Below are 21,631 nucleotides of genomic sequence, written 5' to 3'. Positions count from 1 at the left end.
TCGTGGAATGGCGCGACAGACGAGGATCTAGAGCAGCTGATCGGGAGGTAGTTAGCCTAGTAATCGCAAAAGAAAAAAGCAAGAGGAATAACAGAAAAACGCTGTCGAGTTCGATGGCACAAGATACACCAGTGTCTTCTTCCTCGCGTGTGTTCATCCCTCTCTCACCCGTTTCTCCTCTCGATCGATCCGGCGACGACATTTGGCATCAGAGCCTCGGGGTGTTTGATCCTCGGAGCGGCGGCGGTGTTTGATCCGTCGTGGTCATGTCTGGCGACGAGTCGGATGCGAAGAGCAAGGGCGGCGCTAGATCGCCGATGCAGACGCCCTTGTCAAAGGCGCCGGTCGCGCGCCTCACTGGCAGCGGCAGCGGCGAGTTCCGCGTGGTGGAGCGCGTCGTGCGCGAGGAGACGGGCGTGTCGACGATGCTCACGCGTACGAATTATCAAGAGTGGGCGCTGTTGATGCAAGTGAAGTTGCAGGTCGCCCGCGTCTGGTCCGCGGTGACCGCCGACGCCGCCGACGAGAATGACGACTGGCGCGCGCTGCAGATTATCCTCACCGGTGTTCCACCGGGGATGCTTCGCATGCTGGCCGCAAAGGACACGGCGAAGATCGCGTGGGAAACTATCAAGACCATGCGGATGGGCAGCGAGCGCGCCCGCGAGGCCAAGGCGCAGGTCCGGCGGCGGGAGTTCGAGGACCTCAGGTCCAAGGATGGGGAGACCGTCGAAGACTTCGGGCTGCGCCTCTCGGCCCTCATCGCCGATCTGGAGCTGTACGGCGACCCTGTCACCGAGCACAAGGCGGTCCAGAAATTCCTCCGCGTGGTGCCGCGGCGGTACCGCCCGATGGCCATGGCGATCGAGTCTATGATTGATCTCAAAACCATGACCATCGAGGAGCTCGTCGGCCGCCTCTCCGCCTGCGAAGACCACTACGAGCTCGACGACGGCGCGCAATCCTCTGGGCGTCTTCTGCTCACCCACGAGGAGTGGCTGGCCTGCGAGAAGCAGGGCGGCAGTGGCGGATCGTCGTCCGGCGGCGGCGCCGGCAAGAACAAGCAGTCGGCCAAGAACAAGTCTCCCTGCAGAGGCAAACCTGCTGCCGGCAACGGCGGCGCTGGTGGATCCGGTGGATCGGGCGGAAAGAAGAAAGGGAAATGTCACTTCTGTGGGAAACTTGGCCATTGGAAGAAAGATTGTTGGTCGTATCTTGAAAAATAAGGTCAGCAAGGGAAGAAGGAACAAGCCAATCTGGTGCGCGAAGGAGGCGACGAGCATGAGCAAGGCCTATTCATGGCCATGGTCACCCCCGACACAGTGGCTGAACCAGTGGCACCACATGCAGTTTTTCTCAATGAAGAAAAGGTAATCCCCGTGCCATCCCCTGACGGTCTATGGTATTTTGACACGGGTGCCACAAGTCACGTGACAGGAGAGAGGAGTATGTTTGCTAAGATTCATGAGGGCGTGCATGGCACGGTCAAATTTGGAGATGGGTCACATGTAGCAATCCGTGGCAGGGGATCCATTGTTTTCAAGTGCCAGAGCGACGAGCAGCGTGCCTTGACAGAGGTATATTACATACCGAGCCTGCAAAGCAACATAATCTCTGTTGGTCAGTTAGACGAAGGGGGGGTGTCAGATTGGGATTCAGAATGGTATGATGACAGTACATGACCCAGCTCAACGCATACTAGCTCGTGTCCGGCGATCAGTCACTCGTTTGTACACTGGCATGCTGACCATTGACACGCCGGTGTGTCCGATGACGAAAGTGGATGATGAGACTTGGAAGTGGCATGCTAGAATGGGGCATTTGCATTTCCGAGCGCTGCGTGCCATGTCTGCAAAAGGCATGGTCCGAGGTATGCCTGAGATAGCTCGCATCGAGCAGTATTGCGATGGCTGTGCACTAGGGAAACAGCATCGAGCCCCTTTCCCGCAGGCGAGTTCATATCGAGCAGAGCATGGTCTGGAGCTAGTCCATACAGATTTGTGTGGTCCTATTACGCCACCAACACCAAGAGGGAACAAATACTTCATCCTTGTTGTTGATGACTACAGTCGGTACATGTGGATTGAGCTACTCAAGTCTAAGGATGAGGCACACACCTGTTTCAAGAGGATTCAGACCATGGCAGAAGCCGAAGGTAACTGTAAACTTCGAGCATTCAGGTCTGATCGCGGAGGGGAGTTCAACTCAATGGAATTTCAAGAGTACTGCAGCGAAAGGGGTGTGAAACACTACACCACGACGCCTTACTCTCCCCAACAGAATGGCGTGGTGGAGAGGCGAAATCAGTCTGTGGTAGAGATGGCAAGATGCCTGATGAAGAGCATGGCAGTACCTGCATATTTCTGGGGAGAGGCTGTGAGAACTGCAGTGTATCTACTCAACAGAGCTCCCACCCGCAGCCTCAAAGGCGTCACGCCGTATGAAGCGTGGCACGGGCGAAAGCCGGCCGTTCAGCATCTGCGAACTTTTGGCTGCATAGTACATGTCAAGATGTTGGGGCCGGGCATTACAAAGCTCTCTGACCGCTCCAAGCCGATGATTTTCGTCGGATATGAAGAGGGGGCGAAGTGCTACCGTGTCTATGATCCTGAAACAAAGAGGGTACAAGCCACTCGTGATGTGCTCTTCGAGGAAGGACGGGCATGGAACTGGGACGCGGTGACCGCGGCCCCGGCGCAGGTCACGCCGGACGTTTTCACTGTGGTGTACACCACGGAACCAGGTGTGGAGGAGCTGGACACCGGAGGAGTTCATGGTGGCTCGCCTAGTACGCCGCTGCCACCGACGACACCAATTGGGACGGCAGTACAGGGAGAGACGCCAGCTTCACCCATGGGGGAAACAGCCACACCAAGTACAGAAGAGACTCTGAGAATGCTTGAAATTAGGTGGGCCACTCCACTGTCACAAGATGAAAACCGGCGGGACGTGGACACCGGACCAATCAGGTACCGACGCATGTCCTGCGTCATGGATGCCACAGAAGAAGAGGCTGAATATGAGTATCATGAGAGCTGTCTTCTCAGTGACGAAGAACCGCGGGACGTTGAAGAGGCTCTGGGTGATGCACCATGGAAGGCTGCGATGGTGGAGGAGATGCGCTGCATCCATGAGAACAAGACTTGGGAACCGTCAGACCTGCCTGCCGGTCAGAAATCCATCGGGCTGAAATGGGTTTATAAAGTCAAGAGGGATCCTGCTGGCAACATCACCAAGTACAAGGCCCGTCTAGTGGCGAAGGGATACGTACAGAAGCAAGGGGTGGACTATGAGGAACCCTTTGCGCCCGTGGCCAGACTGGAGACTGTGCGCGTTCTGCTCGCGCTCGCCGCGCACCACCGCTGGGAAGTTCACCATATGGATGTCAAATCGGCATTCCTAAATGGCGATCTCAGTGAGGAGGTGTATGTAGACCAGCCGCCCGGATTTGCTGCGCCAGGGGAAGAGCATCGTGTACTGAGGCTGCACAAGGCGCTCTACGGCCTCTGTCAAGCGCCGAGAGCCTGGTACGCAAAGCTTCACGATTCTCTTGTCAATCTTGGGTTTGAGAGAAGTCCATTAGAACATGCAGTCTACAGGCGTGGAGATGAGTCCACTTTTCTGCTAGTTGGAGTGTATGTGGACAACCTTGTCATTACCGGCACGGACAAAGGGCTAATCAGAGAGTTCAAGGATCAGATGAAGACGCTCTTCAAAATGAGTGACCTTGGATTACTCAGCTACTACTTGGGGATTCAGGTATCCCAAACAGAGGGTGAAATCACACTTCATCAGCGGAGTTATGCGGAGAAAATCCTAGAGGTAGCTGGCATGGAAGAGTGCAACAGTAGCAGCACTCCAATGGAGTGTCGTTTGAAGTCAGGAAGGAGGATGAAGGCGAGCTGTTTGATCCCAAGCTGTACCGTAGTGTGATAGGAAGTCTTCGCTATCTTGTCAACACAAGACCTGACATCGCACATGCCGTGGGAATTGTAAGCAGATTCATGGAGACCCCGAGCACTCATCATTGGGCAGCCGTGAAACAGATTCTCAGGTATATTCGAGGGACGCTGGGCTACGGCTGTCGATATCAGGCCGGGCACGGCGAGGTGAAGCTTGTTGGCTATACAGACAGTGATCATGCAGGTGACACTGAGGACCGGAAGAGCACCTCCGGCAATGTATTCTTTCTTGGCAACAATCTTGTCACTTGGAGCTCGCAGAAGCAGAAGATAGTGGCTCTCTCTTCTTGCGAGGCTGAGTACGTCGCTGCGGCAGTGGCGGCGTGCCAAGGTGTGTGGCTCTCTCGTCTGATCAGTGAGATGCTCGGGAGGCCGCAGGCCAAGTTCAAGCTGTTCGTGGACAATCAAGCTGCCATTGCTCTCAGTAAAAATCCAGTCCATCATGACCGTAGCAAGCATATTGACATCAAGTATCATTACATACGTGACTGTGTGGAGAAGGGTCAGGTGGAAGTGGATCACATTCGTACCAGGGAGCAGATTGCAGATGCACTGGCGAAGTCGCTGGGCCGTGTTGTCTTTGTCGAGATGCGTCAGAAGCTTGGAATGTCCGAGGTTGGTACTAAGGAGCAGATCTTAAGGGGGTGAAATGTAGGACCTAATTAAGCTCAGCTCCATTGCGTACCTGTTTCAGCATAGAATAAGTGCATGCAAGCATGTCCGATGGGACAGCTCCAAGCTAGGTAGCGAGACGTGCTGTTGCACGATCTCCAGTTTCCCGTTTCTCTATTTTGATGTAAACTCCCGATCGGTATGGCACTAGTGACGCAGTCGTGGGATGGCGCGACAGACGCGGATCTAGAGCAGCTGATCGGGAGGTAGTTAGCCTAGTAATCGCAAAAGAACAGCAAGAGGAATAACAGAAAAATGCTGTCGAGTTCGACGACACAAGATACACCAGTGTCTTCTTCCTCGCGTGTGTTCATCCCTCTCTCACCCGTTTCTCCTCTCAATCGATCCGGCGACGACATTTGGCATCAGAGCCTCGGGGTGTTCGATCCTCAAAGCGGCGGCGGTGTTTGATCCGCCGTGGTCATGTCTGGCGACGAGTCGGATGGGAAGAGTAAGGGCGGCGCTAGATCGCCGACGCAGACGCCCTCGTCAAAGGCGCCGGTCGCGCGCCTCACTGGCAGCGGCAGCGGCGAGTTCCGCATGGTGGAGCGCGTCGTGCGCGAGGAGACGGGCGCGTCGACGATGCTCACGCGTACGAATTATCAAGAGTGGGCGCTGTTGATGCAAGTGAAGTTGCAGGTCGCCCGCGTCTGGTCCGCGGTGACCGACGACGCCGCCGACGAGAATGACGACCGGCGCGCGCTGCAGATTATCCTCACCGGTGTTCCACCGGGGATGCTTCGCGTGCTGGCCGCAAAGGACACGGCGAAGATCGCGTGGGAAACTATCAAGACCATGCGGATGGGCAGCGAGCGCGCCCGTGAGGCCAAGGCGCAGGTCCGGCGGCGGGAGTTCGAGGACCTCAGGTTCAAGGATGGGTAGACCGTCGAAGACTTCGGGCTGCGCCTCTCGGCCCTCATCGCCGATCTGGAGCTGTACGGCGACCCTGTCACCGAGCACAAGGCGGTCCAGAAATTCGTCCGCGTGGTGCCGCAGCGGTACCACCCGATGGCCATGGCGATCGAGTCTATGATTGATCTCAAAACCATGACCATCGAGGAGCTCGTCGGCCGCCTCTCCGCCTGCGAAGACCACTACGAGCTCGATGACGGTGCGCAATCCTCTGGGCGTCTTCTGCTCACCCACGAGGAGTGGCTGGCCTGCGAGAAGCAGGGCGGCGGTGGCGGATCGTCGTCCGGCAGCGGCGCCGGCAAGAACAAGCAGTCGGCCAAGAACATGTCTCCCTGCAGAGGCAAACCTGCGGCCGGCAACGGCGGCGCTGGTGGATCCGGTGGATCGGGCGGAAAGAAGAAAGGGAAATGTCACTTCTGTGGGAAACTTGGCCACTGGAAGAAAGATTGTTGGTCGTATCTTGAAAAATAAGGTCAGCAAGGGAAGAAGGAACAAGCCAATCTGGTGCACGAAGGAGGCGACGAGCATGAGCAAGGCCTATTCATGGCCATGGTCACCCTCGACACAGCGGCTGAACCAGTGGCACCACATGCAGTTTTTCTCAATGAAGAAAAGGTAATCCCCGTGCCATCCCCTGACGGTCTATGGTATTTTGACACGGGTGCCACAAGTCACATGACAGGAGAGAGGAGTATGTTTGCTAAGCTTGATGAGGGCGTGCATGGCACGGTCAAATTTGGAGATGGGTCACATGTAGCAATCCGTGGCAGGGGATCCATTGTTTTCAAGTGCCAGAGCGGTGAGCAGCGTGCCTTGACAGAGGTATATTACATACCGAGCCTGCGAAGCAACATAATCTCTGTTGGTCAGTTAGACGAAGGGGAGGTGTCAGATTGGGATTCAGAATGGTATGATGACAGTACATGACCCAGCTCAACGCATACTAGCTCGTGTCCGGCGATCAGTCACTCGTTTGTACACTGGCATGCTGACCATTGACACGCCGGTGTGTCTGATGACGAAAGTGGATGATGAGACTTGGAAGTGGCATGCTAGAATGGGGCATTTGCATTTCCGAGCGCTGCGTGCCATGTCTGTAAAAGGCATGGTCCGAGGTATGCCTGAGATAGCTCGCATCGAGCAGTACTGCGATGGCTGTGCACTAGGGAAACAGCATCGAGCCCCTTTCCCGCAGGCGAGTTCATATCGAGCAGAGCATGGTCTGGAGCTAGTCCATACAGATTTGTGTGGTCCTATTACGCCACCAACACCAAGAGGGAACAAATACTTCATCCTTGTTGTTGATGACTACAGTCGGTACATGTGGATTGAGCTACTCAAGTCTAAGGATGAGGCACACACCTGTTTCAAGAGGATTCAGACCATGGCAGAAGCCGAAGGTAACTGTAAACTTCGAGCATTCAGGTCTGATCGCGGAGGGGAGTTCAACTCAATGGAATTTCAAGAGTACTGCAGCGAAAGGGGTGTGAAATACTACACCACGGCGCCTTACTCTTCCCAACAGAATGGCGTGGTGGAGAGGCGAAATCAGTCTGTGGTAGAGATGGCAAGATGCCTGATGAAGAGCATGGCAGTACCTGCATATTTCTGGGGAGAGGCTGTGAGAACTGCAGTGTATCTACTCAACAGAGCTCCCACCCGCAGCCTCGAAGGCGTCACGCCGTATGAAGCGTGGCACGGGCGAAAGCCGGCCGTTCAGCATCTGCGAACTTTTGGCTGCATAGTACATGTCAAGATGTTGGGGCCGGGCATTACAAAGCTCTCTGACCGCTCCAAGCCGATGATTTTCGTCGGATATGAAGAGGGGGCGAAGTGCTACCGTGTCTATGATCCTGAAACAAAGAGGGTACAAGCCACTCGTGATGTGCTCTTCGAGGAAGGACGGGCATGGAACTGGGACGCGGTGACCGCGGCCCCGGCGCAGGTCACGCCGGACGTTTTCACTGTGGTGTACACCACGGAACCAGGTGTGGAGGAGCTGGACACCGGAGGAGTTCATGGTGGCTCGCCTAGTACGCCGCTGCCACCGACGACACCAATTGGGACGGCAGTACCGGGAGAGACGCCAGCTTCACCCATGGGGGAAACAACCACACCAAGTACAGAAGAGACTCTGAGAATGCTTGAAATTAGGTGGGCCACTCCACTGTCACAAGATGAAAACCGGCGGGACGTGGACACCGGACCAATCAGGTACCGACGCATGTCCTGCGTCATGGATGCCACAGAAGAAGAGGCTGAATATGAGTATCATGAGAGCTGTCTTCTCAGTGCCGAAGAACCGCGGGACGTTGAAGAGGCTCTGGGTGATGCACCATGGAAGGCTGCGATGGTGGAGGAGATGCGCTGCATCCATGAGAACAAGACTTGGGAACTGTCAGACCTGCCTGCCGGTCAGAAATCCATCGGGCTGAAATGGGTTTATAAAGTCAAGAGGGATCCTGCTGGCAACATCACCAAGTACAAGGCCCGTCTAGTGGCGAAGGGATACGTACAGAAGCAAGGGGTGGACTATGAGGAACCCTTTGCGCCCGTGGCCAGACTGGAGACTGTGCGCGTTCTGCTCGCGCTCGCCGCGCACCACCGCTGGGAAGTTCACCATATGGATGTCAAATCGGCATTCCTAAATGGCGATCTCAGTGAGGAGGTGTATGTAGACCAGCCGCCCGGATTTGCTGCGCCAGGGGAAGAGCATCGTGTACTGAGGCTGCACAAGGCGCTCTACGGCCTCTGTCAAGCGCCGAGAGCCTGGTACGCAAAGCTTCACGATTCTCTTGTCAATCTTGGGTTTGAGAGAAGTCCATTAGAACATGCAGTCTACAGGCGTGGAGATGAGTCCACTTTTCTGCTAGTTGGAGTGTATGTGGACAACCTTGTCATTACCGGCACGGACAAAGGGCTAATCAGAGAGTTCAAGGATCAGATGAAGACGCTCTTCAAAATGAGTGACCTTGGATTACTCAGCTACTACTTGGGGATTCAGGTATCCCAAACAGAGGGTGAAATCACACTTCATCAGCGGAGTTATGCGGAGAAAATCCTAGAGGTAGCTGGCATGGAAGAGTGCAACAGTAGCAGCACTCCAATGGAGTGTCGTTTGAAGTCAGGAAGGAGGATGAAGGCAAGCTGTTTGATCCCAAGCTGTACCGTAATGTGATAGGCAGTTTGACACTCTCTCCACTATGGAAGTTTACACAATTGTAAGCTATTTTCTTTGGAACCATGCCATCCCGCCATTTGTTTATATATATATCCCTATCTATCGTCTGTACTTAACGGGGAATTATTTTAGTACCGCCTTTCTCAATATTTATATTTATTAGTCGTGGTTCAGTTTCTTCAAATTGTAATGTGTAGCCCAAAGACGAATTCACCACCATTGCATAGAAATGTATACAAAAATCCTACAGATTATGATATCCATGCCCAAATATAGTCCACAAAGAGGGGGAGGTTAGAAGCCTAAGTTGATATAGGAAGAGAACAACACTCTAACACTTGACATGGTAGGACAATATGTAAGTCGAACCCTCCACTGTGCAAGATCCAAGTCTAATCCTTTACCGTGCAATATGTAATTATTTTAATTATATGTTGTTTTTATTTCTTTATTGCCAATTATTTTCTTAACTTGTTTTTTGCCATGTCCACAATGGCATGAGGAGACAGGGGGACCGGGGGGGGGGAGGGGGGGGGGGTCTCAGTAGGGCTTTATGCAAAAATGATCCATGCGACTCTACAAAAGCAGAAAGGCAATTTTTGCATCAACTCTATGCTCTATATTATTTGTTCCCAAGGTACCAAAACCATCTGGTTTTAATCCCTTAGATTACTTGACCAAAACCAATTAAAAACTAAAAATATAAACAAATATCATAAAATGTATAACAAATTCAAAAATTCAGGGAATAAAAAAAGATACATAAGGGAAATACCAACAAAATTAGTAAAGTTCTAATATGCATAAAAGTCACTGAAATTAAATTCTAAGAATAAAAAAAATATAAGCACAAAAAGAAAACCCTCTATAGAATACTATTTGAATATTCAGGATGCTATTTGCCTTAATACAACATTAATAAACATATAATATTTTCACTTGAATATTACTGTTTTGCGCTATGTATTATTCTTAATAGTTAGGAACAGGGGTTGTATTTTCTATGTTTTAACTGGCGGAGCTACCATGTGCACCAAACACCGATTTGTCATAAAATTCTCTTTTAGTAGGACAACTGACCAAATATAGATTTTGGCACATGCGAGACCAATTATATTCGATATCATGTTTAGGAATCAACCTTACATTCTTCCATCAAACTCGGGGGAGGGGGTAGATCTTTTTCCATCAAACTGACATTACAACAATGGCAAATCATCTTGATTGATAATGTATATTAGCTGGCTCATTCAAAAACTAGCTACCATACTACTCCCACTTTTATATATCCTTCCCCGCGCTTATCTGTCTTTAGGTAGTGTCTTCAGAAAAGTTGAAAAATGAAGGAAAAAAAATAAATATTAGGGAAATACCATCAAAGCTACTAAACTGGCAATATGCATAAAAGTCACTGAAATTCTATGAATAAACAATAATAATTATAAGTGCAAAAGAAAACCCTGTAAATCTATAGAATACAATTCAAATATTCAGGATGTTAGTTGTCTTAATACAACATGAAAAAACATCGAGTATTTTCACTTTAATATAATTGTTTTGCGCCATATTATTTATTATTCTAGTTTAATTGATACTTTCTGTTTTTTATTGGTTGAGCTACCACGTGCACGAAATTGGGAGGTCTGGGTGGGGGTGGGTGGGTAGATTTTTTTCCCATCAAACAGATCGATAGCACAACAATGACAATTCATCTTAATTGATGATGTATATTAGCCGGCTCATTGACAAAATAGCTCCAAGGTACTCCCACTTTTATATATCCTTCTACCTATGCACTTATTTGTCTTTACATAGTGTTGAATTAATCCACCCTTGCCTCATCTCCGGAAGAGTTGAGAAAGATATGATGACTAAACACCCAATCCATCTCGTAGAGTACGGGTGGAGTTTCTTCACATGTCCCGCCATTTCGATGTCCACCGCAAAAACTACTGCTGCAATAGTCTGCTGGAAACCACCTTAAACCATGGTGAGTTTCATCGTGCTTGAGGTTAACCTGCACCTTCTCCTTACTCTTGAGATCACGAGTGAAAAAGGCACCACCTTGCTCGATGAGTAAAGCCCCTCTACTCTCTGCAAAAAAGAGAAGTTGTAGTCTCGTGCTCCCAAGATCGGTGAGCTTAGAGTATAGCCAGCCCCTCTCATTCTCACTTTGATGATCATCGTTCCTTCTTTCTTGCTTGGTCCAAAGCTCTAGCACACCATGATCTCGTATATTAACAAGTGAAATCCTTCCTTCTGCGACACACGGCAAGGGAGGTCGCTTCCGCGACATGCCGGCATGGACTTTCCTCGGGATCTTGGTCCAAGAGACACGTGCTCTGACCGCGCTTACATTGAGGATGTAGAAGCTTGTCTCGTTCTTGTACAGCCAGTGCGCAAAGCCACGAGTGACGACGCCGGCACGAGGCCCGCGCCTGGTGAGTTTGGGTGCTAGGGGGTAGTTGATGGGCGAGCTCCAACTCTGTTTGGTAGAGCAGTACATGTACGCGTTCATAAACCCTTGTTCGTCGGTGTACGTCAAGAGAACTTGAAACGCCGATTCCTCTTGGCAATCCAGATTTCTGACTGCAGCATGGTCCGCGCTGGTGAGAATGGCGCAGCCAGTTAGACCTCGGTCCAAGATTCTATGTTGGTCGATGGGGGGCGGCGGGAGGAGATGTGTATCCCTCCTGTCAATCAGAGGGCGGCACACCGCCAGATGGAGCTTCTCACGGCCGCCGGTGTCGGCGGGCAGTATGACGCGCAGGAGGAGAAAACCGTGGCGCGACGCCAGTGGCCTCGCGTTGTTGAAGAGCCCATCGCCGTCGGTGACGAACCACGCGAAGTTGAGATGCGCGCCGCCGGCCTGAAGGCTTAGGAACTGCGGAGGGCTCCGAGGTTCCCTTTTCAAGGGCTGAACCCTGTCATTGTCAGGGAACATGTTCTGGGAGAAGATCCCGGCCAGCATGGAGGGGCGGCGGGCGTTGTCCGGCCAGAGGCCGATGCGCCGGAGGAAGGCCCGGTCGATGACGAGGCGGCGCTAGCGCCTGCACGTGGCTGCGCAGCGGAGGAGATCCTGGACGCCCGGCAGGCGCGCGAAGACCTCGCGGAGGACGTCGTCGGCGATTTGGCCGTCGGTGGCGGCGCGTGCACTGGCCATCGGTCCGATCGATGGACGAGTCCGTGGGATCTGACGATGGATGCTTTGTATGTCCCACGAACAATTCAGACGTAGGAAGACACGGAGACGCTCGATACGGTATGTAAGGGTACGGACGAATCGCGGGACTTCTCCTTCTCGGTTAAAATCCGATTGTAGCTCCACTATTCGAGGTTTCCGTGTGCAAATCCAAACCAAGCACCACGTATATGTACGCGCAGGCTATATTCGAGGCAATTAACTGGTAGAGCTCGAGGTGCGGAGAAAAAGTAAGAGAAGGAGAGGCTTGAACCAAGCTTAGGGCTAGGGATGAAAACGGAGAAGAAACACACATAACTGAGTGCTATCATATTTGTTTTCATACATTTTCGCAAAAGCGAACGAATATAAAAACCTCGAAAATGAATACAGAAACAGATACTATCAGAAACGGGAATGGATCGAATACAAAGCAGACACAAAAACTGAAATGGGTGTTGACAGAAACTTAAAAGCACTTAGAATCATAGACAAATACACACACACACACACACAAAACAAATTTAATGAATTGTTAACATGACTACAAATAATATCATGATGTTAGTAACTTCGCGTAGTATTGTAGTAGTGTACTGGACAATTACCTATAGGGTCTAGCCGAGTACATGTATGGTAGTAGAAGTAGGGCATCAAATGATCCATTCTACTCATTATGTCATTATATGTTGTTTGGTGGTTGGGCTTCAAAGCAGCCATAAGTCTATAGTCAAAACATAAATTCCATATTTACGGAAACGGAAAGTTCCATTTCCACTCCTCTTCCACCGTTAAACACCATTCCGTTTTTGTTTCTGTTTCTGCATAAAAAAAATCACTCTCACTTCGTTTTGCAAATTTCCATTTCTGTTTCCATATTTTCTCTCTGTTTTTATTTTTCCTCCGGAAAAACGAAAAGTGTCCACTTCATTTTCATCCCTACTTGGACTCCATTTTCATCCCTACTTAGGGCATCTCCAATGTGGACCATACTGCATGGTCTGGACTGTGCTATTCAACGCGGCCCTGTATCGGTCCGTCGACCAGTCTGGACGTATTTTTTCCGGCAAACCCGAGATAAAGTGAGGAGGGGTATACGGGAGTCCGGACTGCACACAGATATGACTCTGGCACCCCCGACCCACCCAAAACCCCTCCTAGACCTCGCGCTTCTATTCTCCTATTTTCTCTCCTTCAGTCTTTTTCTCTTGCCTTTGCCACCGCTCCACCATCCCGGCCGTCATGACACACCCCCGACGGAACTCGAAGAGTCCCCCACTTCCAACTGTACACCCGGGCTCCAAGCCGCTTCTCCTCCGCCGTCGTTCCACACTTCTGCTCCGACCGTCACACAGGACCCACATGTGTCCAAGAAAATAGTGTCGCAGTCTGGATGAATAGCAGCCACCTTGTACTCCAGCCTAGGTATATTGATCTGCAACTCATCATTTCTCGTACTATGCTTCACGACCCACTGTTTGCTATCATAATCCTCCAAACGCCAGAGTGATGCTATCAGTGTGGTACTCTCCTTTCTTCTTCTTCTTCTTCTTCTTCTTCTTCTTCTTCTTCTTCTTCTTCTTCTTCTTCTTCTTCTTCTTCTTGTCCGCGGTAGCTAGGGGTGTGGTAGCAAAGTGCAAGGACCCCTGTGACTCTCCGATCGCACCAAAACTCAAACCACCTGATGGCACACTGATAGTCTTCCACACCTGCCCCTCCATGTCCACTTCTAGCAGCATAACATCGTCATCCATCTTCATGGGATACAACAAACCAAGCAAGTGCAACATACCTTGAAAGAAGACACTTGTAAAGCCAGCGAACATGCTAATTTTCTCAACCAAGCGGCTTTGTCTATGCTTCCAGGCTCCAGTTTGCGAGGAGTAGATGTTCACTCCTGTGACGCATTTCTCCTGATCAGTCTCATCAAACTGAAGAACGTGGAAATGGGACGAGACTGCTGGATCAAAAGCCAAACGAGCTAAGATGCGATGGCCGTCTTGCAGCTCTGAGTTAGGGGGCAGGTCGACCCACCTCTCTGTGGCCGGATTGCGCACCACGTAACGGGATTCAACCGGCGCATTCTCATCTGTGGAAGGAGAAGTATGGGCCATGTAGCAGAGGCAGAGGAGGAGGCCATTGCAGGAGTCCAGCTGGATGACGTACATGTACTTGTCGGGTGGCAAGAAAGGGAGGAGCGGGTCGATCGGCGGGGCTGCACCGACGGAGACCTTGGCGAAGTGGAAGTGCTGGAAGCGGGGGTCTTCGCTGTCGTAGATGTTGTAAAGGAAGCGGGTGTGCGGCAGCTTCTTGCGATTGGCGGGGTCAGCGATGAGGTCGCTCCAAGACGGGAAACACACTTGAAACGGTGGACAGACCTGGCAGGGAGACGGGAGAGGATCTCCACGTTGAGGCCGTCCGTGAGGAGGCTTGTAGCACCCACCATGCGGCTATATCTCCCACGTGCCGGAGCACGACTTAGAGGCATAACCGCATAGTAGGCATGTCGCAAGAGGGGTAATCTTTACACATCCCATGTACTGAATAAGAAAGAGATAAAGAGTTGGCTTACAATCGCCACTTCACACAATACATGAATATAACATTACACCATCCAGAATACAACCAAGGTCCGACTATGGAACCAAATAAAGAAAGACAACCCCTAATGCCAAAGATCCCCGATCGCCCCAACTGGGCTCCACTACTGATCAACTGGAAAATGAAACAACACAACGAACACGATCTTCTTCGAGCTCCTCCTTGAGCTCGGTTGCGTCACCTGCACGGTATCATCGGCACCTGCAACTGGTTTTGGAAGTAATATGTGAGTCACGGGGACTCAGCAATCTCACACCCACGCGATCAAGACTATTTAAGCTTATGGGTAGGAAAATGAGGTAGTGAGGTGGAGCTGCAGCAAGTACTAGCATATATGGTGGCTAACTTACGCAAATGAGAGCAAGAAGAGAAGTAAAGCACGGTCGAGAAACTATAATGATCAAGAAGTGGTCCTGAATCTACTTACGCCCAAGCATAACACGAGACCGTGTTCTCTTCCCGGACTCCGCTGAAAAGAGACAATCACGGCTACACACGCGGTTGATTCATTTTAATTAAGTTAAGTGTCAAGTTCTCTACAACCGGATATTAACAAATTCCCATCTGCCCATAACCGCGGGCATGGCTTTCGAAAGTTCAAAACCCTGCAGGGGTGTCCCAACTAAAGATGACCCTTGAGTCTGCAGAACCCAAGGGAAAAAGGATAGGTGGCAAATGGTAAAACCAAGGTTGGGCCTTACTGGAGGAGTTTTATTCAAAGCGAACTGTCAAGGGGTTCCCATTATAACCCAACCGCGTAAGGAACGCAAAATCAAGGAACATAACACCGGTATGACGGAAACTAGGGCGGCAAGAGTGGACCAAAACACCAGGCATAAGGCCGAGCCTTCCACCCTTTACCAAGTATATAGATGCATTAATTAAAATAAGAGATATTGTGATATCCCAACAAATATCCATGTTCCAACAAGGAACAAACTCCATCTTCACCTGCAACTAGCAACGCTATAAGAGCGGCTAAGCAAAGCGATAACATAGCCAAACAACGGTTTGCTAGGAAAGGTGGGTTAGAGGCTTGACATGGCAATATGGGAGGCATGATATAGCAGGTGGTAGGTATCGCAGCATAGCAATAGAGCGAGCAACTAGCAAGCAAAGATAGAAGTGATTTCGAGGGTATGGTCATCTTGCCTGCAAAGTTCTCCGAGTTGACAAAAGCTTGATCCTCGTAAGCGTACTCAATGGGTTCCTCGATCATGTAATCGTCTCCCGGCTCTACCCAAGGCAAGAACACAAGCAAGGGAAACAACAAATCAACCACGGTGCAATGCACAAGCAACATGATGCAAAACATGACATGATATGCGGGATGAGATATGCAATGCATATGCGTGCTCCGGAAGGAGAAGATTGAACCAGGCCTCAATTTGGTAAACCAAGTGCGCCGCTGGAAAGAAGAGTTGATTTTAGTCGAAATCGATATAAAGATCACTGGAATCGGATGCACGGTTTGCAAATGGCAAGCAAAATAAGAATGGCACGATTCTGCGATTAACAGCACGATGCCATCTAGAATGCAACAATAAACTAAGCTACTGCCCTCTAACATAGCAACAAAGCACATGGCAGTGATCTACTCCAGATGCTTGACAAAAGATGAAACTGAGCTACGGCTAAATCACACAAGAGCAGGTTCAAACAAGCATGGCAAAAGTGCAAAAGATACCAGCTTCACAGACTTAGTGAAAATACTAACATGCCAGGAATTAATATCAGGAAGCAATGTTTAGAGCAAGATTACAACATGCTACAGGAGCAGGACATAGCAAAGCAAGGCATGGCATGAATCTACTCAAAGCATATAACAGAAGTCCCTTACTAACCATAAGGCAAAAAGGATCATAAGATATGATGGCACCCATGTAAACATAGCAAGTTTCGTTAACAGATTCAGACTTTGCAGAAAACTGGACATGGCATCAACAGAATTACGAAGGCATGTTTGCGAGTTCGATGCACTCAACACAAGGCATTGCATGACAAAGTAAGCATACTACCAGCAAGAAGACATGTTCAAGAAGCTAACCATGGCAAGAACAAATTCATAGCATGCATGGATCAACTACAACAACCTTGGCAAAATTGATTAACACGTAAACAATCTGCCAGGAACATTTTATAGCAAAAGTAGAGCAAGATTGAGCCATGCTAGGGCACTCCATAAATGCAAACAGGGACATGGATGGATAGAGCATAACCATATGTCCAAATCATCCTTACTAAACATACTCAAAAGAGGCATGGATCTCACTGTAGCAACATGAATACATGGCATAAAAATAATAGCAGGGAAAAGACTTAGTGAAATTCTAAGTCCCTGAAATCAGCAACATCACGAGAGCTACTTTGCATGCATGTGCTAGTCACCACATTGATCACAAAAATACATGGCATACACCCCTGTAAAGATGGCATGGCATAGCCCAAAACACATGTAGAGCTCATGCCCATATGCAGCACACAATAATCATGGCAAAAATGACAAATGCTCAAGATTTGTTAAGAAACATGAACTAACATTTTATAGCACTCTTGCATCAGACATTTGGGCATCAAGATGGACTCAAAGAAGCATGGTGCAATGGAACAAAATGAAGTGGACATCCTAACGAACATTTTGATATATGGCACGCCCAAAATGGAGCTAAGGATGCAGAGTTATGATGCGATAAACATGGCCTGAAGACATCACATATCTGGGGACTTAGAATAAATATTCCCTCGGAAAAGTCAACGGGACGAGGTTGTGCGGGACGAGGAGATCCGGGATGCAGCGGGGTTGTTTGGTTCGTTGAAGTGGTGGATCTGGCCCACTCTCTGGGATCTCGCCGGAGTTCTCGCCGGAGTGGAGGAAGACGACGGAGGAGGCGCGAGGAGCTCATCGGAATGGAGACGACAGGTCAGGCGGCAGGCGCGTGGGGCGGCGCATTCCGGCGAGGTCGACGGCGTGGAGGCGCGGAGGCAGCCGGCGGTCGGCGACGCGGTAGATGCCGGTGCGGGGAGGCGGTGTAGGCGGCAGGCGGCGGACGGCGGACGCACGACGACCGACGTGCGAGCTGGAGACGACGGCGGAGATGGCGGCGCGGTGGCGGAGCTCTGCGGGGCGCGCGGTGGCGGAGCGCTCCGGCGATGCGCCGGCGACGGAGGTGGCCGGGGCGGCTTGGCGGCAAGCGGCCACGGGCGACGCGCGAGCCGCGCGGGCCGGCTGCGGGCCCGCAGGCCGACGACGGGCACGGAGGAGAGAGAGGGAGGAGGCCGGCTAACGTGGCGGCACGTGGTTGGAGAAGAGATCTAGGGTTTGTCCGTGAGATTTCGGAGGGAGACACACACACACACACATATATATATAGGTAGAGGGTTAATCGGGACAAAGGACACGAGAGGGTTTTATACTAGTTCGGCCCCTTACGATGAAGGTAAAAGCCTACGTCTAGTTGGGGTTGGTATTGCTGGGGTTTCGATCACCAAGAGGCTCAACTCGCCGGCTTGGTTATCGATTTGTTGTTTCTTGCCCTAAGCCGCCACCGGGTCATCCCCTTGTATACATGGGTTGACGCCTGGTGGCCTACAGAGTCCCGGCCGGCTCATAATCGTGTCCGGCTCGGTGGCTTCCTTAACATGCCTTTCTTTACAAGTCTTTCCTTACATACGATGGTTTATAATATCGGGCCTTAAGCCGCGTCCAGGCCCTTGGGCCTTCTATAAGGTTTAATAAACTATCGTCTTGAATGTTTACTGGGCTTCTTGCGTAACCCGCCATTGGGGCTGACCCGGCCCCTCCCAGGCGGGTCATGACTGATAGTAATATCCCCAACATTAGGCGCCAGGTTGACTTTGAATTTCATTCTTTGTCAATCTTCAATACTTAGACAAAAATCCATCTTCTTATCTTCGTTGAAGTTTTCGTAACCCGCCGTGATGCCATCTGTTGAAAACGCAAAGAACTTTCATGACGTCATCTCCCAACAGATCTTTTATCTTTAATGCTTCCCGAGAATCGAGGCGTCTGTGTAGCTAGATAACCTTTATTCGGCTCTCCTCGATTTTCACGCCCGTCTGTTCACATCTTTCCTTATAAATAGGCACGCCTCGGCCTTCTCATTCTCCTCTCTTACTCCGTCTTCTTCCTCTCGCAAACCCCTTGCTGCTCGAGCTCTGCCGCCGCCGCGCCTCATCTCCGTCTCCGTCGACTTTGGCCGCTGCATCAACCCGAACCGATCCAGAGAAACCGCAGTGACCTCCGTAGAAAACCTGCAATCGTAAGTGTTCTTTCCTTCATTTCTCAGATCTGCATTAGGGTTTCCGAGCTCCCGCGTGTTCTCCATATTTCATCGTAGTTCTTCCACCGCAAGCCCTTTCTGATCCAAAAAGCTATATATATGCTTGCGCAGTAGTGTTTTTGTACCTCTTCTTGATCCACAGATCCGTTTTTCTGATTCAAAGGTTGCTTTAGAACTTTCAGACATTTTTTAGGTCTAGAATTTTTTCCATTTTGAATAGCCATTTGATCTGGAATAATACCAAACAATTTAGGAAACTTGTTTGTCTCAACACTTAGCTTAATTTGCCTTCCTCAAATATCTGTAGTCATGGCAGCTTACCATGCCGGCTTAATTTTCCTTATATGTCATTAGCCCTTAACTAAGCCGCCATTACTTGTTTGCATCATCATTAGTTAACTGTCAATCTCACAATTAAACTAAACCGGCATGTTGCCTTTCTTTTCAGTTCGTCTTTGCACATCATGCCGTCCAAAGCAACAACCATCTGTAACTGGGTTCCCTCAACCGTAACTGAGGAACGTTTGAAAGAGTTCTTCACCATAGGATTTCTGCCAGCGAAAACTGTCATGTCTTACCATGCCCCCGACTCGAAAGAAGAACGACCCAATCCAAGAGACGGTGAAGTGATCGTTTTCACTGACCACATGAACCGTGGCTTCTCACTGCCCGGCTCAAAGTTCTTCAGAGAGGTCCTCCACTTTTTCAAGCTCCATCCTCAAGATATCGGGCCTAATTCCATATCTAACATATGTAACTTCCAAGTACTATGTGAAGTATATCTTCAACAAGAGCCGACCGTGGAGTTGTTTAGAGAATACTTTTATCTGAACCGGCAGAATGAGTGCACCAACGGCCTTAGCTTAGAGCTTGGAGGCATATCAATTCAGCGCCGGCAGGGTGCCGTCTTCCCCCTCATTGTCTTACCAAGTCACCCAAAGGACTGGAACCAGACTTGGTTCTACTGCCAGGACACTTCACCAGCAAACGAGAAGCCACTACCGGGCTATCGCCCCGATCGTCTTGACTCCAAGTTCGTGCTTCCTGATAAGCTTACTGTCGCTGAACGCAAGAGGCTGATACCATCCATCAAAAGGATCAATGCTCTGTTGGGGAACGGGTTAACTGGAGTTGATCTGATGGCGGGTCATCCCTTTAAGCCGCCGGTCAAAGATGATGTATGAGTATGGTGGAGGCCCTGATGACTCTCTTCGTCACAGCCCCGTTCAATTGACAGAATAAGATATTGTCTCAATGTCGACCCTTCTGATGAACGGGAAATACGAAGATTGCAGCATTGTTGGGTTAAACCCCTTCTGCAATCTTAACCCGGTGCCAGAAGTAAGAATATTCTGAACTCTCTCCTTTGTATTTTCCCCAGCCGTATTGTTTAATATTTGCCTGGCTTTTCATCTTTACCTGTCTGCAGGCCAATTCTGACTTCTGGAAAGTTAAGTATGACCACGAGGCTGCCAAGAAAGCGAAAGCCGCCGCCATAAACGCAAAGAAAACGACCCGAAGATCGAAAAAGAAGAAGAATAACATTGCCGAAGATTGGATGAAGCTTGATGACGAGAAGTGCCATCTTAGGTCGAGCCTAGATGCTTGAGTCCCTCGTCAGCCGTCAGTGCCATCTTAGGTCAATTTAGTGTTGCTCGCTTGCTGCTGCTGCTTTAATCAATGAATTTTAGGCCAAAAAATCTATTTTGATTTGTGTCTTCTTCAGGGTACATTACAGATTTTCCAATGTTGCCATGGTTTCAGAGATCTAAATTTTCCATCTCACCAGAATTTCGCCGTTTCAACTAAATTTGCCATGTGTGTCTATTTCGTTCTATCGCTGCTGTAATCATCGGTCAACCAATCATTTTTTTCTGTTATGCTTATGTCTTCTTCATGGTACATTACACATTTCCTAAGTTGGCATGTTTTCAAAGAACTAAATTTGTCCTCCACCTAAATTTGCCTTCTCAACTAAATTCACCATGTGTTTCAGAGAACTAAATCCCTAAAATACCTCTTAAATTATCAATATAATTATTACAGATTCATAAGGTTGTCATGTTCACAAACTTAGAAATACTCCTTCTGTTCCTAAATATAAGTAATTTTAGATATTTCAATATAAACTACATACGAAGCAAAATGAGTGAATCTATACTCTAAACTATGTCTATATACATCCGTATGTAGTCCGTATTGAAATCTCTAAAATGACTTATATTTAGAAACGGAGGGAGTAAGATCTCTAATTCACGGCAAAATTTGGAAAAAAACAGAATCATGTTTGGAGATCATTATAATCATGTTTTTCTACCCATGGCCAACTTAGAAGTATTTCTAAATTATCACATGGCAAATTCATAGCATTTTTTTGGCTCCCATACATGGCAAATTTAGATCTTTTTGCAACACTCCCATGGCAAGCTTCTGGATTTTTCTTCTCACTTAACCATGGCAAATTTACTTTATGGGTCATGGAAAATTTGCTTTCTGAAACATTGCAAATTTAGTTTATGGACCATGGCAAATATTTTAACTTCGTAGTTACAATTGTAGTAGACAAAGGATTGCCCTCGTGTTTAGAACAAGGTCATTTATCTTTTTGAAACATGGCAAATTTGTTTCACACATCATGGCAAATTTACTTTATGTATCATGGCAAATTTCTTTTTATTATCATGGCAAATTTGACCATCATAGTTTTACTGTATGTCACATCGCAGTCTTAGTATTTATACCATGTCAACTATATTAATTAGACTAGATAACAGGGGCAAACTACCCATGGAAAACCTCTCATGTTTTAGCCATGGGCACA

The 21,631-nt window shown here is 49.4% G+C and overlaps 1 protein-coding gene and 2 pseudogenes across 1 annotated transcript; 1 reads left to right on the top strand and 2 right to left on the bottom strand.

Annotated features, from left to right (window-relative positions):
- Nucleotides 1-266: 266 nt before the first annotated feature.
- On the top strand, nucleotides 267-1,226 carry LOC147986463 (uncharacterized). The gene has a single exon (XM_087542016.1). The coding sequence runs from the start codon at nucleotides 267-269 to the stop codon at nucleotides 1,224-1,226; it is 960 nt and encodes a 319-aa protein (XP_087398142.1).
- A 9,323-nt stretch (nucleotides 1,227-10,549) lies between these two features.
- Nucleotides 10,550-11,890, bottom strand: LOC147986462 (uncharacterized; annotated as a pseudogene).
- Nucleotides 11,891-13,654: 1,764 nt separating this feature from the next.
- On the bottom strand, nucleotides 13,655-14,354 carry LOC147986461 (F-box protein At5g07610-like; annotated as a pseudogene).
- Nucleotides 14,355-21,631: the final 7,277 nt, after the last annotated feature.

This window comes from Triticum urartu, chromosome 2A (genome assembly GCF_056163025.1).
Source record: "Triticum urartu cultivar PI428250 chromosome 2A, HENAU_Tu73, whole genome shotgun sequence".
In the NCBI taxonomy this organism is placed as follows: domain Eukaryota; kingdom Viridiplantae; phylum Streptophyta; class Magnoliopsida; order Poales; family Poaceae; genus Triticum; species Triticum urartu.
Note: the sequence above shows the minus strand (reverse complement) of the source record. Positions and strands in the feature narration are given on the sequence as shown.

Coding starts and splice junctions, on each gene's coding strand:
- LOC147986463 (XM_087542016.1), top strand. CDS start 267: ATGTCTGGCGACGAGTCGGATGCGAAGAGCAAGGGCGGCGCTAGATCG.